Source organism: Pygoscelis adeliae, unplaced genomic scaffold, assembly GCF_000699105.1.
Source record: "Pygoscelis adeliae isolate BGI_AS28 unplaced genomic scaffold, ASM69910v1 Scaffold145, whole genome shotgun sequence".
Classification (NCBI taxonomy): Eukaryota; Metazoa; Chordata; class Aves; order Sphenisciformes; family Spheniscidae; genus Pygoscelis; species Pygoscelis adeliae.
Genome location: NW_008824866.1, coordinates 2,290,874 through 2,310,797, shown reverse-complemented (window position 1 = coordinate 2,310,797; position 19,924 = coordinate 2,290,874). Strand labels below are relative to the sequence as shown.

Genomic DNA, 19,924 nt, shown 5'->3' with positions numbered 1-19,924 from the left:
CCCCCCCGCCCTTTTTTATCCCTTCCACTGGCCCGGTGGCACCATGACGGCGTCTCCCGACTACCTGGTGATCCTCTTCGTGACCACGGCGGGCACCAACGGAGCAAGGCTGGGCTCGGATGAGCGAGAGCTGCTCCAGCTCCTGTGGAAAGTGGTCGACCTGAGGAGTAAGGAGGTATTTTCCCCCGAAGGGGGAGCACCCCGACCTGCTGCTCCCCTTGGCCCCTGCCGTGCTGGGTACAGGCGGGGAGGCCCCAGCGCTGGCCTGGGGGTGGGTGCCCCAGGCTGGAGCAGGCTCTGGTGGAGGGCAGGGGCCGGTGCTGCAGGTGGGGACCTCCAGTCCGGGGAGCTGACTTGCCCCTCCTCTGCTTTCTCTGGAGCTGGGGCACCTGCACGACGTGCTGGTCCGGCCTGACCACCCGGAGCTGACGGCTGAGTGCCAGGAGATCACTCAGGTGGATGTGGAGAGCCTGGCACTGGCTCCACCGCTGGAGCAGGCATTGAGACAGGTGACACCCCATAACCGGCTGCTGGGCGCTGGTCTCCCTTGGGGGCTCCCCGATGGGGTAGAGGCAGTGTTATCATCCATTTATCCCCTCCACCACCACCATTGGGGCAGTGGAGCCTGGCACAGGGGCACCACAGACATGTGTGGACTTGGCAGCCTGGTCCGTGGTGGGCTTTGTGGGGATTTCTCCCTTGCCTTTTGCTCATTCACCTTGGGAGGGACTGAACCCCAAGAGAGGAAGGTCAGGGTAGGGATCCCTCTACCCTGGTCTCCTGCCATGCCGGACCCTGAGTCTCAGCTGAAGGTGAGCCCCAATCGGCGTTGGAAGAGGCCAAGTTTAGGTGCCCCCTGAAAAGGCTGGGTGGTGGGAGGCCCTGTTAAGGCTTGTGGTGGCTCATCAGCCCTGGGAAGGAGACAGTACTGAAGCCTCTAGATAAACGGAGGTGTGCGTGATACTCATTGAGTGTAGGGCTGAAAGCCTGTCTCCTTTCCAACGTGCTTGAGTGCACTGTCTGAAAGGTTCTACTGCCCCGGCACTCCCTCAGCTCTCTGCAATCGGCTTTATGTCTCCTTGCAGTGCTCTTGCAAATGCTCCTAGAAAAGGGTTTTTTTTTCTGTGATGTGGACTGTCTGTGTGGCCACTTCTCAGTAGAAGGGGGGAAAAGGGGCGATTTCCTTGTGAAGATAATTATCAGGAAAGTTATCGTGTGCTTAGCTGGTAAGAAACAAATCTACAGAAGTGAAGGACTAGGCTCATACAAAAAGAAATTCCAGCTCCCTGTTCCTGCTGCCCAGGAATAACATGTTACCAACTGATGACACTGCCTAGTGCAGCCTCTCTGATCTCTTTTACATGTATGTCTTTTGTTCCTGCTTTCAGTTTAATCAGTCCGTGAGCAACGAGCTGAACATTGGTGTAGGTACTTCCTTCTGTTTCTGTACTGATGGACAGTTGCACATTAGGCAGGTTTTGCACCCTGAAGCTTCCAAAAAGGTATGTAGTTGTAGCTTAAGTTTGAGTCTTAATGTGCTTTGTATGATTTCTTGCAAAACTAATCAACTTACCTTTAGTATGAGGGTGCCTCCGCACAACCACAGTACAAACATCGCTCATATGTTAATATGCTTACCAGACTAAAGAGCCTGTCCATGTGGAAGGCATAGGCAACGCCATGTGCTTGTGTAGCCCTGAGATGCCTTTTTATGTTAAATTAGAAGAAAGACTTTCTTGAATTAAGCGTTTGAGAAAGGAGCAATGCATTGACAGAGTACTCACAGCTCCTACAGCTGTAGGAGCTACAGTGGGTTAACAAGTGGGAATTTGGAACTGTTGCCAAATAGTTAACCACCTTAATCATAAACTGCCTTTTGAAATTTTACATTCACCTTTAGCTTCAGCAACTTTCAATCTTTGTGTATTCAGTTGACGCTCTGAGGGCGGTGCTCATATTTGTAAGGAGCTGAACCGTAGTTTGAGGCAGGCTATGAGTGATGACTAGTCCCATAGTCTAGAGTTTTCTGTAACTTCAGAGTTGCCAAATCACTAACAGTGTTACGAGGTCCTACCTACTTTTCATTAGTGATAGAGTTGCAGCAATATGCCGAGTCTCTAGTCCTGAAATAACTGCATCAATATTAATAACATCTCATTTTGTGGTTTGCTATGAACATGCATTGTTCTGTAACTGAGCTGTTTGCTCCTCTCATTGCAACTGATCTCTGTGCCCATCAAATTGCTGCTTCATCTTTGAAGGGGCCCTGCTGCAAGTCTGTGCTGTTACAAAACTGGTATTGGATGAGTTTGGTTTTAATAATTTTTGGTGCTCTGAGTATACTTCTGAAGACTTGGAAAAGAAACAGTGAACATGATTCATAGTGAAGAGACAGTCCTTATAAATGTAACTTGTCTTAGGGTATAATGTGAGAAAATGGGGAAACAGCTTTTCAATGCTTTCTTGTCACTTGTAATGGGTATGTGTTTTACACCGTTAATCTTTCCATACAGTTAAATTATGTGGATAAAAGAAGGGACAACTCCTATGATTATTTAAGTTTGTTTGGTGTTGGGGATAGGCATCCTTTTTCTATACCATAACAGGGTCACTGATAGGAATCAAATCTTCATGAAAATCTTCTGTTGCTGTTTTGTTAAGAATTATTAATTTGAAATCAGCTCTGTGCTGCCTATAGATTAAGTAAACTAGGTGCTTATGAGACCTGTAATAGTTCTCTGGTGAATACCCTAATCCTGAGGTTGGGGTGGGGGATGACTAAAATCCAGATAGGCAGAAATCACTAGGCTCTTGAGAATATATTTATTTCTTTTAAGATGCCCAGTCTGAACCAATCTAGCAGCTCACGGTATTCAGAGAATGAATTGGCTTCAACTGTTCCAACTGAATGTCAGTGAAGTACAGAACTTGATCTCTCATGGAGGAAGAAAAATAGCCGTGCTAAAACTAGAGCAGGAAATCTTGGCAAGCACACCTGCATTTTCATAAGTTTGCCTTTAAAGAGTATCGTTTGCCTAATGCACCTGTCCATATGCTAAGATAAGCTCTAATGTTCTCAAAGCAGAACTTGTTTTAGAGCCTAAACTTACTTCTTTGGGCTCCCTAAATGTGCTTTTACATATCCCGTCATTGTGTTATGATGCCAAGATGCTAACTAGTCATTAAATCACAGAAAGCCCTTACTTTTGGTCTAGAGAGGCATCGCAGGCAACAAACAGCCAAGTGGAATACGAAGTATTGTCTGTGGGGAAGCTCTGGGGTAAAGAGCTAACTGAAGGACTGGGCGTTTGTGTAGGTTTAAACAGCTTCCTCCAAGTCATCTTCATGTCTTCTCCTTCCCACCCCTCAAAAAATTAAAAGCGTGTGGTAGATGTAGTGGTGAAGCGAAAAGGGTTTTATTGACTTCCAGTGGACTACATAGCTTGCTCTTGGCTTCATACACTGCTATTAAAGCAGTTACCACACACAGGCTGACGACCTCTGCACCATACCAAACTCTCATCTGCACACAGTTGGGTTTTTTGTTGTTGGGGTGGTTTTTTTAAGGGAATAAATATTTGAAGTGTGACTATTCTCTGAAAACTCAGCCTTGTCTATAAACCAAAACGTCTTCTGCTAGTCTTGCAAAATTTGCTTGGCTCTATAAACTGAACTGAGTGCCCTCTGGCTTTTTACAGTTAAAATTGGAATCAAGAATTGATGATAAATGTTGCAACGGCAGGCATTTGCTTTCCTACATATATATTGGATTTGAGGCACTAGTAATAATAGCAAATGTTTCTCTGGCAGTGAAAAAGCACATTTCTCTTTTTAAACCACATAAAGAGGAAGCTGCTTAAGCAAAAAAAGTTTATAAACATGCTTATGTGGCTAAGAAGAGCTATGTGGGTTTCTCTGTAGCAAAGGCTGGCTGTGTTTCCAACCCATTATACGGAAATTGTTAGAAAGTTTGGTATCTAAAGACAAAGTAGATTAAACTCACCCTAGCTGACAGTAGTGACTTTGTCCTTTTACAGAATGTCTTACTGCCTGAATGCTTCTACTCCTTTTTTGACTTGCGGAAAGAGTTCAAGAAATGTTGCCCTGGCTCACCTGACATTAGCAAACTCGATGTTGCGGCCATGACAGAATGTATCCTTTTAACAGTGATGGTGTCTACTGCTGTTACAGCTTTGGCTGAATTTTAGGACAGAGATGCGTGAGTAATGCTTGCAACACGTGTTTAGGGGTGGTATAACTTCAATGAGTGACTTGGAGCTGTACTGAGCTTTCTCATAAAGATAAAAACGTGTGAGGGTGCATGCTCCCATGGGGAAAATCCTGTATTTCTTCTTGATTTCTGTACGTTTTCTTTACTACCTTTATAGTTTTGTCTCTTTAAACTTCACAGTTTAGTGTAACTGGCACATTTGTTTAAATCACTGATATGAATCCTAATATTAAAGTTGTGAGGTTGCTTGTTGCATCAGTTAGATTTTTATTTTATTTTTAGGTGAGAGTGAATGTCGGGAGACCATCTTAATTTTTAGGAGGTGGAACGGTTATTCTTGATGTGAACTTGTAGTGAATCTTTGATGAAGGAGTGAACCTAAGACAGGGATGCTGTTGGCACACGTGGTATTCAGTCTCATGGAAGCTGTACATGTTACACCTCACAAGGTGAGGCTGGGCTGGCAGTAAGATGCAGTCAGCAACATGTTTCCACTTTCAGTGGTAGGGATGTCTAAAATTACTCTCTGAATAGTCTTAAGTGGTTTGTAACCTAGTCCTGTCTGGCTCTTTAGTAGCCTTAGCTCGGTTTTGTTTGCGTGCCATGTACAATTACCAGAGCTGAAACTGGGGCTGTGAATGATTTGGCTGTGCCTTCCTCCTTGCTTCCCTGGCAGTCTCCCCTCTTGCTGCAGGCTCTGGTCCTCGTCTCAAACATACTCTTGGACATGGAAAACACTTGACTTCCCTACCGATCTATTGAAGCAACGACCACAAAAGCTAGCTAGCAAGGAGGGATAAAGGAATTTGAGAGGGTTTTTTATATTTCTTATTGGATTTTTTGTTGTTTTTAATAACTTTTTTCCTCTGACTGGCTTATTGTGTCCATAGAGTAGTTGCCATTAAGAGCTGGTATTTTTCAGACTTTTGAGTCTGTGGCTTCTGAATTGTTTTGGTCTTTCACTGCAGGACTTGTATTGCCTGCGCTTTGTACCTCTGTCAGAGGGCATAAAATAGCTATGTATGTGTGGATTTTTATTTGTTTAACCATAAGGTTGAATACTGGAGGCTGTCCGCTCTGCTTTGCTATCTGCAAATTAAGAATAATCTCCCCTAGTGAAGGGGCAGAAATCACTTCTCCCCTTACTCTGAAGCAAAACAGCACACTTAGTGTAGGAGTGTGAATTTTTATGTAGAAAAGTGAAATAAATGCTTGTATTGCATAGTCTAGAAGCTTGGAGGATGGAGACTTAAATTTATGGTCAAAAACTTAATACACTGTTTAGGGATGCTTTGATATGAGCTGGAGAAGTTAAAGACAATGAGCTACTTTGGCTGTTTTGGAGAGATGCCTTTGCCCTCTCCTCGTGTAAATGTCTGGTGTATGTCTTGCCACTGTGGAAATAGTCGTACAACTGTAGCCACCTGGGGCGTCACTGGTCAGTTGAGGCACAGTGACAGACTGTGTACTCCCTGCAAGCTGGGAGAGGGGAGCAGACCACCCTGTGTAACCCGACTGTCAGGAAGCCCCTAAAGAGTCAATACAATCTGAGGGTGGTTTTAGCAGTTGCCAGTAATATTTCCTCCAAGTTCCTAAAGGCTTGGTCAGTCTATCCAAATGCTCTCAACGTGAGTCTGAATTCTGGATCCGATATGCTTCTTAAGGTATATAAAGCTAAACAACTTCATTCTAGTTTTATATGGTTTGTCTTGTTTTGTAACTGCTGATGCTCTTATTTGTAAACTTGCTATATTTATGTAACATGGCTGGAATTAACTGTCTCTGCCCTATATTGCTTGAGAGTGTTGGGGGCGGAGGATGCAGGGACCAAAAAAGTAAAATAATTTTTGTTTTCCTTTTATTGACAAATATGATAATTTTCTTTCTCCTCACCTTGCCGAAACGTACCAACTTAACCTCCTCGGTGTCAGAAGCTGTATAAGTTAATTGCATTTGGAGAGTCTGGATGTGCATGTAATGCTTGTGATGATAAAAAAAAAAAAAATTGTTGAAGCAGGTGCTAAGCCTAAAGACTAGTCCAAACAGTTATGTGCAGAGATTTTTTTTTTCCTTCTTCATGTAAGCAGGACAGCTACTTTCCTCCTGAGACTGTTATGTAGACTGTTATGTATTTAAAAAATATCTAAATGAAAAGTAACTTGGATTTGAAGTGGATAAGCTGGGGCGGGGGACACAAAACAAATTAAAACCAAATGGAGTAGGTTGAAATGAAGTTGCAGATTAGTGCACAGAATCTGACCAAGCTCTTGTTGTTATTCTTCTAGAAAGTGCAAATCTTCCACCCCATAGCTAAAGGGGCTGCATCAGTGGAATCTTTCATGACTTGTGCCACACAAACTATACTAGGCCAGGTTCGTTAGCATTTGATGGGGAAAGAAGTTTGGTTTCAGGGTAGGGTACTGACTAGAGATGCAGAAGACCTGCATTAACAAACTGGTAGGAGCAGGAGTAGAATGATTTGGGGGCACGTCCCTTCATGTACTTACATCTCCATTTACCTGTGTGTAAGATGGCTGTGATCAGTGAGAGGAAACTTGTGTGATATGAAATGATGATTCTATGGATTGCCAGGCTCAGCAGGTTATGATCAGTGGCACAAAGTCCAGTTGGAGGCCAGTCACTAGTGGTGTTCTCTGGGGCTTGGTACTGGGTCCAGACATTGAACATCTTCATTATCAATACAGATATCAATCTTCGGTATCAATCCAGGCTGGGGGATGAAGGGATTGAGAGCAGCCCTGCCGAGAAGGACTTTGGGGTACTGGTGGATGAAAAGCTGGACATGAGCCAGCAATGTGTGCTCGCAGCCCAGAAGGCCAATCGTCTCCTGGGCTGCATCAAAAGAAACATGGCCAGCAGGTCGAGGGAGGGGATTCTGCCCCTCTACTCTGGGGAGACCCCACCTGGAGTACTGTGTCCAGCTCTGGAGCCCTCAGCATAAGAAACACATGGACCTGTTGGAGCGGGTTCAGAAGAGGGCCATGAAAATGATCAGGGGGATGGAACACCTCTCCTATGAAGAAAGGTTGAGAGAGTTGGGGTTGCTCAGCCTAGAGAAGAGAAGGCTTTGGGGAGACCTTCTTGCAGCTTATCAGTACTTCAAGGGGGCTTATAGAAAAGATGGCGGCAAGCTTTTTAGCAGGGCCTGTTGCGACAGGACAAGGGGGAATGGCTTTAAACTAAAGGGGGGTAGATACAGACTAGATAGAAGGAAGAAATGTTTTACGCTGAGGGTGGTGAAACACTGGCACAGGTTTCCCAGAGAGGTGGTGGACGCCCCATCCCTGGAACCATTCAAGGTCAGGTTGGACGGGGCTCTGAGCAAGCTGATTTAGTTGAAGATGTCCCTGCCCACGGCAGGGGGGGTCGACTAGATGACCTGTAGAGGTCCTTTCCAACACAAACTATTCTATGATTCTGTGAAAGAGTTAGGGGAAAGCTGGGTATTATTGTACAGTCATTTAAATTATTAGGAATCTTCCAAATGCTTTTATTTTGATGGGTAGCATTTGATTAAACAACAAATCACAGGCAAATGGAGACTGTACTCTTCCTCCCAACAGTCAGGGGAAATAATTTCCTACTGCACAGTCATTCAAGATATATGTTCCAGTGTATAACATACTGGATAGCTGGTGCTTGGCTATGTATTTCTTGCAGACAAGGCAAGCACAACCTTGAAAAAGATAGAGATATTAAACCAAATAACTGGCTGGGTTATTCTTCCTTCAGAAAGTACTTTTGGGACTTACTCTTTCAGCAAACTACTTGAAATTGTGTACAGCAATGAAACCATTCCAAATCCAAGAGCTCAGGTGAAAGCTTTACATCTCCCCCCTCCCTGCCCACCCCTCAACCCCCACCCCAAAATCCTAAATTTCATGTACAAACAGGCACTGCTTTCTCTTAATGCAAGGTAAGGAAATGTTTAAAATGCCATGGAATTTGAGGGACAGAGGAAGAACTGAGACTAGTTGTAACTGTTACCTCTGAGTGCTACTGCTGCCTAACTTACGGTCTCAAAACAGTTTTTGGTGTAGGAGACAGTCTTCTGGCAGACTTTCTTTAGTCAGTATTGTGTAAGAGTAGTGACAGCAGGACAATTATGAGAAATTTTGAGTAACAAAAAACTTGAGAGAAGCGATCATGTTCTGGCAGAGAAAGGAACTCAGGTCTGTCGAAATCTTTTTTTTTAAACATGTGTAAGTATACAAAAGGAGCAGGGTTGTTCTTGCACCCTCTGTACCTCCCATACTTGCTGCACTTCTTGATTTGCAAAGCTTGCTGAGCCAGTTTTCACTGCTGTGAGTGCCTTCAGGGTGGAGTGAACAAAGCTTGCATGACTATTTGTATTCAGTCTGCAGAAGACTCATCCTTTGCCTCAAGATTGGGTGTGCAGAAGCCATTAAATGGCAGATAGCTCATGCTTCCTCCAGTGCATGGTTTGCTCTGCTCACTTCTGAACTGGGTTTGTGAGGATAATTCCTTACTAGGAGTATCTGCTAGGTGTTGTCAGTAGAAATGCAGGTGTACTTCATAACAGTCTACTTAATGTGCTGGATACAATCTGGATACTGCAATACTGAAATGGAAACTTGTTGGGTTTTGGGGTTGTTTTTTTTGACCCGCATGTCTTGAAAACAATCATGTGGAGCACAGTTATAACCAATAGTACTTAACTCTGGCAATAAAAAGTCCATTATTGGGTATTACCTGAGAATCTTGCATATTGCTATTTGTATTTCCTGTGATAGTACCCAGAAACTGGATAATATCAGATTATCTTTACACAAAGTAGTATTTAAAAAGATGTAATCTTCTGCCTGAAGAGACTTAAAAACAGAACAAAAGGGGAGGAGGATCAGTGCAGAACACAATTGCAGTACTAGTTTGTGTCATGTCATCTCAGAGCTAAGCTGCTTGTTCAGTGTTTCTTTTGCCATAGTTATGAAAGGAGTTGAGACTGAGAAATGGAAGACACAGTGGGAGGGAAGAAGTCTTGGAGGGTGCTGGCAGTGGGTAAAGCTGTGGTGATGAATCTGAGGAAATGGTTAAATGGTTTAGAAATTTCTCCCATATTATATAGGCAACTCTGACGTAGAATATGCTCCCTCCTCACTAACTTGCTGAGTGTTGCAGGAGGTGGTACTGCAGCTGCACAGCAAGTTTAAGAAGGTCCTTGTTTCCCATCCTGCCTTGTTATTTGGGTGTGTCTTTTGCCCGTTGCTTCATTTAGAATATATGTGTGCATGCTATTGCATATAGTTGCTTTAGACAGCCAGGTGTGTTTTCTGATACTTCTTGAAGTGTGAACTTGAATTTATTCACTGCAATCAACTCCTTCCAATTACCCAGGAGAGGCAACCTTTAAAAATCACTGTACACAAACACACGTGTGGTCTCCTATCCTTTCACAGAAGGAGTGGGCTTTATAAAAACTATTCCATTAACAGCTTTTTCCTAAGTGTCCATAATTTCCAGTGCCTCTGTTCATAGGAGTCCATCTGTATGTGGTGAGTCTTGTTCATTAGAATTCAGGTTTTCACTTAATTAATGTTATTATTAACACGCTCCTTTACATATGCAGAAAGCTATTAGTTTTCTTCTCCAATCTTGCCTAAAAGCCTTGCTTGTAGCTAATCAGAGGCAAAGGTGTGAGCGATTTCTCACTCCTACTAATGTTGATGACTTTCTTCCTCCCCTCCCACTGTGTTTATATTAATCTAGAGTTCCTTGGCACAACTGACTCCCTGTGTCTGAACACCTGGTATCAACTTCTGTTGGCATTAGGGCGTTTTTAGGAACTATATCTCCTGTTGATCAATATTTTCAATGAAAATGTTTTCTGAAGAAAATGAACGTGGGGTGGGGAGGCTGTTTGTTTTTCCTTGTGTGATAGCCTTGCTTCAAATTCCCAGCTCCTCCACACTGCTGTATTTTCTTCTCTGGTGGCTGATCACTTGTAGGGATCTTTGGCTCTGCAAAAAGGAAATATTGAAATGTCTCTTCAGTTTTGACAGCACAGTCTAACAGCCAAGCGCACGTGTGTGCACATGTGTATGCATGTCCCCTGCCATAATAGCTATTGAAACTCCTGCCCAATTTCTCTTGACTTTGACAGAGGAAAGATAACATTTCCAAAATCTTCATAAAAATGGTCAAGCAAGACCAGGGTTCCAATACCTGTGTCTTCAGCAGCTTCTGGTTCCCTGGATGGGCAGCAGAGTCTCTGCGCAAGTGCAGCGTGGAGCTCTTAGATTCATAGATGCTGCAGGGGGAAGGGTGTCAGGAAAAGGAGGAGAAGCACTCCCTGCTCTGATACACGAGGTGCCCAGAAACATCTGTGTGGTGCTGATTAAGTATCCTCTCTGCAAGGGAGTCTGTTTGTGGATTATTTGTTTTCTTTTCAAGCCCCTTTCCCCAGGGGGCAGGGAAGGAGATGAGCTTGAGCGTGCAGCTTAGGAAGAGATACTGCAATGAAGAAGTTTCTTGTTGTCATAAATACTGATGGTCTCTTAAGCTGTGCTTTGGGGTGGTTGCATGTGGTTTGTTCAGGATTTTTAGCTTGGTTTTTAAGAAAACCATTTAATGTTCTCACTACTTTACTCCAAAGAAGGTACTGTGAGGGAAGGTAATTGCAATGGCTAGCAAACTGTATTTAGTCAAGTAGTTGGAGGGGAGAGAATCGCTGGTTTAAGTTTTTTCTTTTTTTAAACTATGATAATTCACTTAAACTTCAAATGTTCTTGTAAGACTAAGCACCATCCTCTTGCCTTCCATACTCCAGTGCACACTTAAAACCAACAAAGCCTCAAAATCAAATTAGCCTCAAAGTGTATCGTGTTGGCACAGCAGCTTTCCTTTCCTTGCTGTGGAAGAGGAGTTCATTAATTCAGTTGAAATTCTTTTCATCTCACAACAAGATAACAGTTAAACTTCAAAAGCAATTTAAAAAAATGTTTTGTAGGAGTGACTTGCAGTCATCCCACAAATAATAGGGAAGACTTTATTTCACAATGAAATTTGTGCTGTCTCCCCTGTTGATGAGATGATAGGACAAAGCTGGAGTGTGGTGTCTGTTTCTAACAGAAGCTGCTGTTCCGTTCCCTGCCCTTCATGTAGGCATCTGCCAACTCAAAAATGTGCTCAGCTCTATGTGGAGAAAACTTTTTTCTTTTAAGAGGAACCTTGCTATCTTGGACTGAGAAGCAACTTTTGAGCACCGAAATGCAGACTCTTTTGAGCACTTGAAATGTGTCTAATGTAGTTTTGGGGGAGTGTGGGCAAATAATTGGTGCATTTGACTGTTTTGAATGTCTTGTGTTACTGTACTGCCATGCCAGGATAGGTCTTGTTTAAGAAACTCTTTCACTTTTGCTTTAAAGTCTTGATGCAAAGTGATAAAAAGTCAAAAAAGCAAGTCCTATTCCCAGGCTGCTTTATATTTCACTTCTTGTTCTGTACTTGTTTTTTGTTTTTACCCTATACTCGTCAAAGAAGGAGGTGGGGGTAGAAAAGACCTTTTTAAAAATTGGCTTTATAAATTATGCAGTAGAGTTGCAAGTAATCTTACAGTCCTGTAGCTTGGTGTTAGAGAGGGGCAAATATGACAGGAAGCAGGAGAGATACCATAGTAAACTGTGTTTAAAACTGTGTGAAAAAGATGGTATGTGCAACTTAAATCGGACTCCCTTTATGAACATGGGGATTTTATCTGGTCATTCTACAGCCTGTCTTCCTAGGACAGAACACTTCTCGCTCTCTATTGGCAGGAGAGCTTATCCTTGCTATCATCTTCCAAAATCCCTCATACTGAAGAAGGTATGGGTTGTGGGACTCTATTTTGCCTCTTGGTTATCCGCAATTATATTTGGTGTGTTCTTACCAGATTCTCAAAATGCTTCTGTCTAACAGCGAAAAAACTCGGGCTGTAACTTCTAATAGGCAACGTTTAGACGAGGTGCCATTTGTGAATTTTGTGAAAGTGGTAAGATATTTATTCTACTTTGGGATTTACTTGTTCAGAAAGCATGTGGTATATCCTCCTATTTCTGGAGCTTCTAGTTGATGGTTTGCTTCTCCTCCTTCCCCAAATCTTCCCCTAATGATTAAAGAAGATGTTAATTAAAGAGGACAGGACTCCAGTCTCTTCCGCATGCAAAAGTATATCTGTCTGTCAAGCATACATAATGCATGAGTGTATTAAATATATATGTCCTTATTATGGGGTCTTATTAAGTGTCCCCAGACACTTTCTGGAGTGACCTCACACTCCCGCAGGTGGCAGTAGTTAGAGGCCAAGGCAGAACAGCTAATGTATTCCAGCAGGAAAATGGATTAAATCTTCCCCGAGAAGCGACTTACCATCAAGGATAACATGAAAGCGTGTTGCTCTAGCAGGAAGCCAATTAGAAATCTGTTTGGTGATGATTGACTTAACTCCAGCATAAAGATTTAAATCTTGACAAGAACAGTCCAGCATTTCCCTATGGAGCCTCTCAAGTTGAAGATATGGGGAATATTATTTTAACACTAATATCTGAACCATACAGTAAGTGATTGTGATGAACGAATTTTCTATATTGCTTGCTTGTTTTTTTCCTGCCTCTCTTGTATGCTGAGGAAAAAGAAAATAACTTGTACTGTATTTCATAGATCACAGATTTTCAGATCCAGAAAGAGTGAACTACAAATTTGAAAGTGGGCCTTGGTAAGTACCATCTCCCTCTTCTTGCGGTGCCCCCCCCCTTTTTTTTAAGATACTGCTTAAATAAGCTGTACTTCTCTGCATTCCTAATCTGCAAATAGCTGTAACCATTATTTTTATTTATCTTGGCACTGCTGTGGGAATAAATCAGATGCTTTAAGTGGGAAAGGGAACAGATATTCTATGATCAGATGCAAGACAGTCTTGCTAGCCTTCAGTGTTGCCTGTTAGCTGCTGGTAGTTCTGGGTTCTGCTAATAAGTGCTTATAATGGGTGTTAAGTGTGTTGTGCTATTAACAAAGAACACAAGCATTTTTGCAGAAGTAACCCTATTGGTAGTAACTCATACTTTTTCTGCCATTTGCTTCACAGTTACTGAATACACATAATGATTTTTTTTTTTTATAGGGAAGAAACATTTCCATAAAGATACTGTGCTACCAGTAAATTGCTTAAGCTATGATGATTGCCATCTTCCCAAATACATTTTAAACATAAAGCATTATCTGTTTTTTATGACTGTTCTGTTGTTGGGGTTTTTTTAAATGTAATCATGCTTTTATTTGTGCAAATACAGATTTTTATCAGTGGCTTGCTGGATACTCCCTCTGCAGTATCACAAGAGGCTGGTCTTAAACTGACCTTATTTAGATTCCCATCTTGCATGAATACTTACTTCCCTCTTCCAGATTAAGGAACTGTCATAATGGTACATGATGCTCACACTTGTGAGCCAAAAGAAGCAAGAAAAGAATGCAACAATATTGGCAGAAAGTATCCAGCGAGATTGGGTCAGGGGTTATGTTTTAGCATTGTTCTAAGCTTTTTCCCTTTCACTAACAAAATCCTGGCATGAGGTGGAAGATTCACATCTTATTTGTGATAGTGAGAAGTACAGAATTAGGAGGCCAGGGGGGGAAGAGTTTGGGACAGACACCTACAGAAAGGCCACCTGAGAAATTAAAATGTAAGTGAGAAACATGATCCTCCTGCAACAGGGCATACCACAGCCCTGTTATACAAGGGAGTCCTCTGCTGCTGAATAGCACTTCATCTGCTTAATCAATCCCATAGTCTCTTCTGTGCAAAAATCTGTCCTTGCAATAGCCAGAAAGGCAGCCTTGGGTAGCTGTAAGTGTTTTGTTCTACATGGCACTTTTAACATGTAAGAGAACAAAAGAGACTGTGGTAATGACCAATTAAACCTGGCTTTTTGTGGCTGAGCTATTCCCATGCTAAGCAGCCAACATAGCCTGTAGCTATATTAGTCTCTAGTAGCACAGTGATGGCCTGAACAAGCAATGTTAAGGCTAAACCCTTTGGGCAGGAGTCCTCTGTGCTGAGTGTAACCCTGAACAGATTTGGTCTTGGCTTGTGACTGGCTCTTACACACTGTCACAGTACAAATAATAAGCACTAGCCTCAGTTAAATATAACTGCTCTGCTTCAATTTCCACTTAGCTAAGATTAGAATAGCAAACTTAATTTTATACCAGTAACCCTGTTCACGCAATGGAGAGGCACAAACCATTGGTATGTCAGGAGTGGGGAGTACATGGGAAACATGCTCAAAGAGATGAGAGCTCAAGGAGCAAATGTGGTGAAGCAGGAAAGGGGCAGCTTAAGAGAGCAGATGTTCCCTGAGGAGAGACATGTGCAGTGGCTTTGGATGGTGGTGGCACTTAGCCCTCACTGCCCTGGCGGTGACATCCAGGAGACACAGAGCAGGGACAGAAGCCTGTCCCTGGAGCACAGGTGACAAGCAGGGAGGGTGGTGTGTGTCAGATACTACAGGCAGATGTCTCTGCATTACTCCCTCTTTCTGTGCCTGCAGCAGCAAGATGGAACTTGTGGATGACAATGCTGTTATCCGAGCAAGAGGATTGCCGTGGCAGTCGTCTGACCAGGACATAGCGAGATTCTTCAAAGGCCTAAATATCGCCAAGTTAGTAGCTAAGAATTCACCTCTACATTTGTAGTACCTTGTCTGTGACAGTCATGGAGTTTTATCTCTCTTTTGATTTAAATCCTGCAGGGGAGGTGCTGCACTCTGTCTCAATGCCCAAGGTAGGAGGAATGGGGAGGCTCTCGTGAGGTTTGTAAGCGAAGAGCATAGAGATCTAGCGTTACAAAGGCACAAGCATCACATGGGGAATCGATACATTGAGGTGCGTGACACTGGCTTTGAAATCCTCTTCTCAATAGGAGTGCAAATAGCATGCCAATCACTTGTTCTCTTTTCTTTCCTTAGGTATACAAGGCAACAGGTGAAGACTTCCTTAAAATTGCAGGAGGTAATTTTTAGGGAGTGAGAAGGGAGGGTTGGTTCCATCAGCATCTGTAACTAACTTTTGGCTGTAAACTGCTCCTGTTGGATGAGGCCTTTCATTTTCTTTCTTTGAACGAGTAATTGGCTGGTGTGTTGATTACTATGTACTCCGCTAGCAGCAGTCCAAGACGTTTCATGATTTATCTGTTCATCTTTTTTTTCCACATTCTTGCCATTTTCAAGCAGCCTATCAAATAAGGATTTGATCAGGCAAGGTGATCTTGCATATGAATTTAATTTGTTAGGCCATCTTCTTAACTGGAGGAACCTAAGTGTTATTGATTGCTGAAAAACAAAACCAGAGTAGTTTTTCAAAACAATATGACTGCTGTTGCTGTGGAGACTTGCACGTAAAAGCAAACAGATATCGCAGTGTAAATGACAAGGGATTTATGGAACTGATTTTCTTCAAATCAAATCTTTGCCTCTAAAGGGGGAATTTAGAGGGAATGCTTATTTAAGGGGAATATTGAAATATTTGCAGCCTTGAATTGAAAGGCTACAAAACTTGCTCTACAAATTCTCCCATGGTCTCTTTTCTTCCCCTTTATGACTGTAAGCATACAACATTTGAGTTAAGATCCAATAAGCTGTTGTGTATCTACAATACTACCTTAAGGTCCTTGCTGGTTCCTGACAGAGATTTGGTCCGGGGATTGTAAATGACTAACTGGATGTCTGAGGTTGAGGCTTTAGAGCAGGAGAGGCTATTAAGCTGTCAAATAAATAGCTAATTGATAGGCTTGGTAATAGTTATACTAGTCAAAGTAGAGACATTGCACACTGACATTGGGGAAAAATGGTGCATGTCTGGCACCACCAAGCTTCTTTGCAGAACGAGCTAGCTGTAAGTGAAAGGACCGTATTAAGATGTGAAGTTGGTTAGCAGCTAGCTTTGGTTAGGGTAGTGTTGTAAGTATGAGCATCAGTGGTCTTCTAGAGATACTGAAAGTAGAATTGGCAGACTTTGACAGTTTTATCAGGTAGGATGAAATTCCTGAGCTGTTTTCAATATGCCCTTCCAACTTTCTCTCCCAGCACAATGGTCTGGGTACTTGGTTACTATATATTGTGGCTTCAGAGCATGCCAAAGGTATTCATAAGTTAGAAAGGCGAGGTGCACGGTAGCACAGATACTGCTCATGCAAGAGATTCACAGACTGTGCTTTCCTTGGGGTCTGAACATTGTAAGTATTTTCTATTTTCCCTTTGAATAAGGATGAATCTCTTCCAAATGATGGAGTAACATTGTTAGACTTTAATGGGAAGTGTCCTATACAATATTTCCAGTTTAACAAAGTGGGACATCTTTTCTTGACTTTGGAGGCAAATGTTGTTCTACCTACCCAAAAACTGTCTGTGGGGGGAAAAGGAGGTACCTGTGCCAGATTTGCTCATGATTTTATGTGGCTGCCTAGACTTAGTGCTTCTGTACTTCTTTTTGTTAAAGGCACTTCCAACGAGGTTGCACAGTTCTTGTCGAAAGAAAACCAAGTGATTGTCAGGATGCGAGGTCTTCCTTTCAACGTAACAACAGAAGAAGTGCTGACATTCTTTGGCCAGCACTGCCCTGTAACAGGAGGAAAGGAGGGAGTCCTGTTTGTCACGTACCCTGACAGCAGGCCAACAGGGGATGCCTTTGTGTTGTTTGCTTGTGAGGAATATGCACAAAATGCACTGAAAAAGCATAAGGACTTGCTGGGGAAGAGGTACATTGAGCTCTTCAGGAGCACTGCAGCGGAAGCTCAGCAGGCAGGTGGGTGTAAAGCTTACAAACACTGGCTTCTTATAATCCAAACTCCTACATTGGCATACAGTAGTGGAAGCAAATACTGCTTGGCCATGACTTGAAAGCTTCTTTTTTCTTCTCTCACTCTTGACTGGAAAGAGTACTGTCTGAATTTCTATGAGGTTTTGCTCCCTCTGTGTAAGATCTTATGGTATATGGATATTCTCAATCACATATACAAACCTTTGGGGTTTTGGCTTCCAATAGCCTTGCAAACAGCAGTTATAGCGGAAAGTTTATGTGGGTTTAGTGCTTTACACTACAGATGCTGAATTTGTCTAAGTCCAACGATGGTCTTTCAGGAGGAGCATTAGCAACAAATCTTGATCTAAAAGTCTTATCTTTAGTCACTGGCACAGAAAAACAGAGCCTTTTGATGTAGTTGTCTTTAGAGCAATGTATCTGAAGAGTCCTATGAATTGCCTCCAAGGGCAGGTCTCAGCCATCTTCTGCCAGCACTAACTACCTAGCAGAGGACTTTGTGAACCTGGGTCTGAAGAGTGCCCCCTCCTGCACTAACATGGCTTGATGGACCATTAATTGCAGTTATGCTGTCAGGAAAAGGAAGTAGGGCTGAAAGGATTGTGTATGTATGTCTCCAAAGATTTGCAGAGCTTCAGTTGAGGTCTGAACATGATTCTAAAAGGTTTCGTCTATGATGCAAATTATGGCCAACCAATAACCATGTCATTGTAACCAAGCAATAGCACAGCTCTGATCTCCCAAATATATAGAGATTTCAGTGCCTCATTTGAAGGATGATACTGATGATGAGAAAGGCATAGCTGCAACACTTATTCTTATCATTATATTTTTCTCAAGTGCTCTCATAAGTTTTTGTTTAGCAAAACCTTCTGATACCGGTATAAATGTAAATGAATCTTAATCTTGCTCAGAAAGTTAAAGGGTAGTGATTGAATAGTCAGTGAACTCTTGACCAGGCAGGGTTTTTACTGTTAAAATTAGTAACAAGAAATCTCAAGGCATGACTCTGTTACAGATACTGTGACTCAGTAACACCGCCTACGTTACTTGGTGGACTATTGCATCTCAAGTCAGGGCTGTTCTGTAGTGAAATACGCTTCTAGTTCCCAGACTCTCCTAAAGTTGTGCAGAGGAGATATTTTTGGGTAGAAGTGCAACCATGACTCTAGATGGTAGAATGCTTTGGGATATTTTCCCAATAAAAATACTGTAGAAGTACAGGTTTCATGTTTTAAGAGGTCTTCTGAGGGTTGCATAACAGTTCAAGTAAATTCTCCAAAACAAAATTATGTTTTTCAAGAAAGAATGATCCAAAGATTTACTTTAAAACATCTGAATTCTAAGCACCACTGCTGTGGTTTAAGCCCAGAATCTAGCTCACTTGTTTCTTAAAATACTGCACAGAGTGAAAACACATGGCACTGGTGTTACATTCAGTTCCTCTGAGTAGAAGAATGAGTAAGGAGGCTTTCTGTAACCTCTCTGTTTTTCTGTTTTGCACAGGTGCTGAACAGGTACTCTTCTACACCTCTCATTCCTCTCCCGACACCTCCTATTCTTCCAGTATTACCTCAACAATTTGTGCCTCCCACTAATGTCAGAGACTGCATACGTTTGCGTGGTCTTCCCTATGCTGCTACTATAGAGGACATCCTGGAGTTCTTGGGGGAGTTTTCTACAGATATTCGGACCCATGGAGTTCACATGGTACTAAATCACCAGGTTGGTAGGCGACATGTTTCTAGCTAGTCTGTGCCAACTGCCTGTATACGGGAACACAGTCCTGATGATGATGATATCAACAGGGAAGCACCTTTGGGATTGACACTAATGGCATTAATTGGCCTCCAGCTCTCCTCTAAAAGTGTACTGGCAATAGATGGGCTAGCTTCTTTGAACCCTGCTGCTGCATTTGCTGTAGAGTGGTTTCTGTTACTGAGTCCCATGTGCCTAAAGCTGAGCCACAGTCTTGGAGGGGTTGATGCTCCCAGAGCAGCAGCTGTGATCCTGCACTGTAGGAGGATTGAACTGAAGAGTCCTACTCAACAGCATGCATAATTCCTCTTGTACCAGGCAAGGATTATTTTCAAAACAAAAGTGTGGGCAAAGCTAGCTCTCAAAGGAGTGGTTTTCCCCTGCCTTGCTGAACAATGTGCCTCAGGTATATTGAGGACAAACGTGACTGCGGCCTTTTAGAGACAGGATTTCCTATGGCATAAGTCAGCAGCTGAAGTTTCAGGTTTCCTGAGCTGTGTGGTTGCTTTCTTTAAACACACAGCTAAGCACCAAGATTAACAGCTCATTGACATGTGTAAACAGTCACATCTTTGCCATTGTTTTCTGGAAGCAGTTTCTACCAAAACTTTTTAGACAAAGGATTGTGCATTGTTGTGATCGCCTTTATCTGCACAGCCTCGTGACTTTAGGGGGAGGAGATGGCAGCTCCTCTAACTATGGAGATGCCCTGAGTGGTTGCACTGACTACACTGATTATTGTGGTATAAAAACGGTTCTTCTAAAATTGTTTTGGTTGACACTAAGCCTAAGCTGAAACTACAAAATACTTCCTTGTCCTGGAGTAGGGCTTCTGTGTTTCAGGGGCGTGGGGAGGGAGAAGAGACTATAGTTATTCCAGTACCTCTCTATCTAAAGAGATTCCTGTGTCTGTGAGGACTTGATCTAGCTAAGGCTGAAAAACTATAAGGAATGTGCAGGGCTAGGAGAGGCTAAGAAAACACGCAGATGTTAAAGCACAAGTAATGGTTTACAGTAGTATCAGCCCTTGACAGCAGTAACGAAAGAACCTGGACGAAGAAACTGGTGTGTGGGCTGTCTGCCACCCCTGCCTAAAAGCTGTCAGAT

The 19,924-nt window shown here is 42.8% G+C and overlaps 1 protein-coding gene across 1 annotated transcript in view; it reads left to right on the top strand.

Annotated features, from left to right (window-relative positions):
* The first annotated feature begins 14 nt into the window (after positions 1-14).
* ESRP1 (epithelial splicing regulatory protein 1) overlaps positions 15-19,924 on the top strand; it is a 23,066-nt gene continuing 3,156 nt past the window's right edge. The window contains exons 1-11 of the mRNA XM_009324417.1: positions 15-175; positions 381-509; positions 1,389-1,502; positions 4,038-4,152; positions 12,705-12,803; positions 12,908-12,962; positions 14,794-14,904; positions 14,995-15,127; positions 15,211-15,253; positions 16,739-17,040; positions 18,566-18,784. Coding sequence (XP_009322692.1) covers positions 44-175; positions 381-509; positions 1,389-1,502; positions 4,038-4,152; positions 12,705-12,803; positions 12,908-12,962; positions 14,794-14,904; positions 14,995-15,127; positions 15,211-15,253; positions 16,739-17,040; positions 18,566-18,784 — 1,452 coding nt within the window. The 5' untranslated portion in view covers positions 15-43. The remainder of the gene's footprint in view (positions 176-380; positions 510-1,388; positions 1,503-4,037; positions 4,153-12,704; positions 12,804-12,907; positions 12,963-14,793; positions 14,905-14,994; positions 15,128-15,210; positions 15,254-16,738; positions 17,041-18,565; positions 18,785-19,924) is intronic.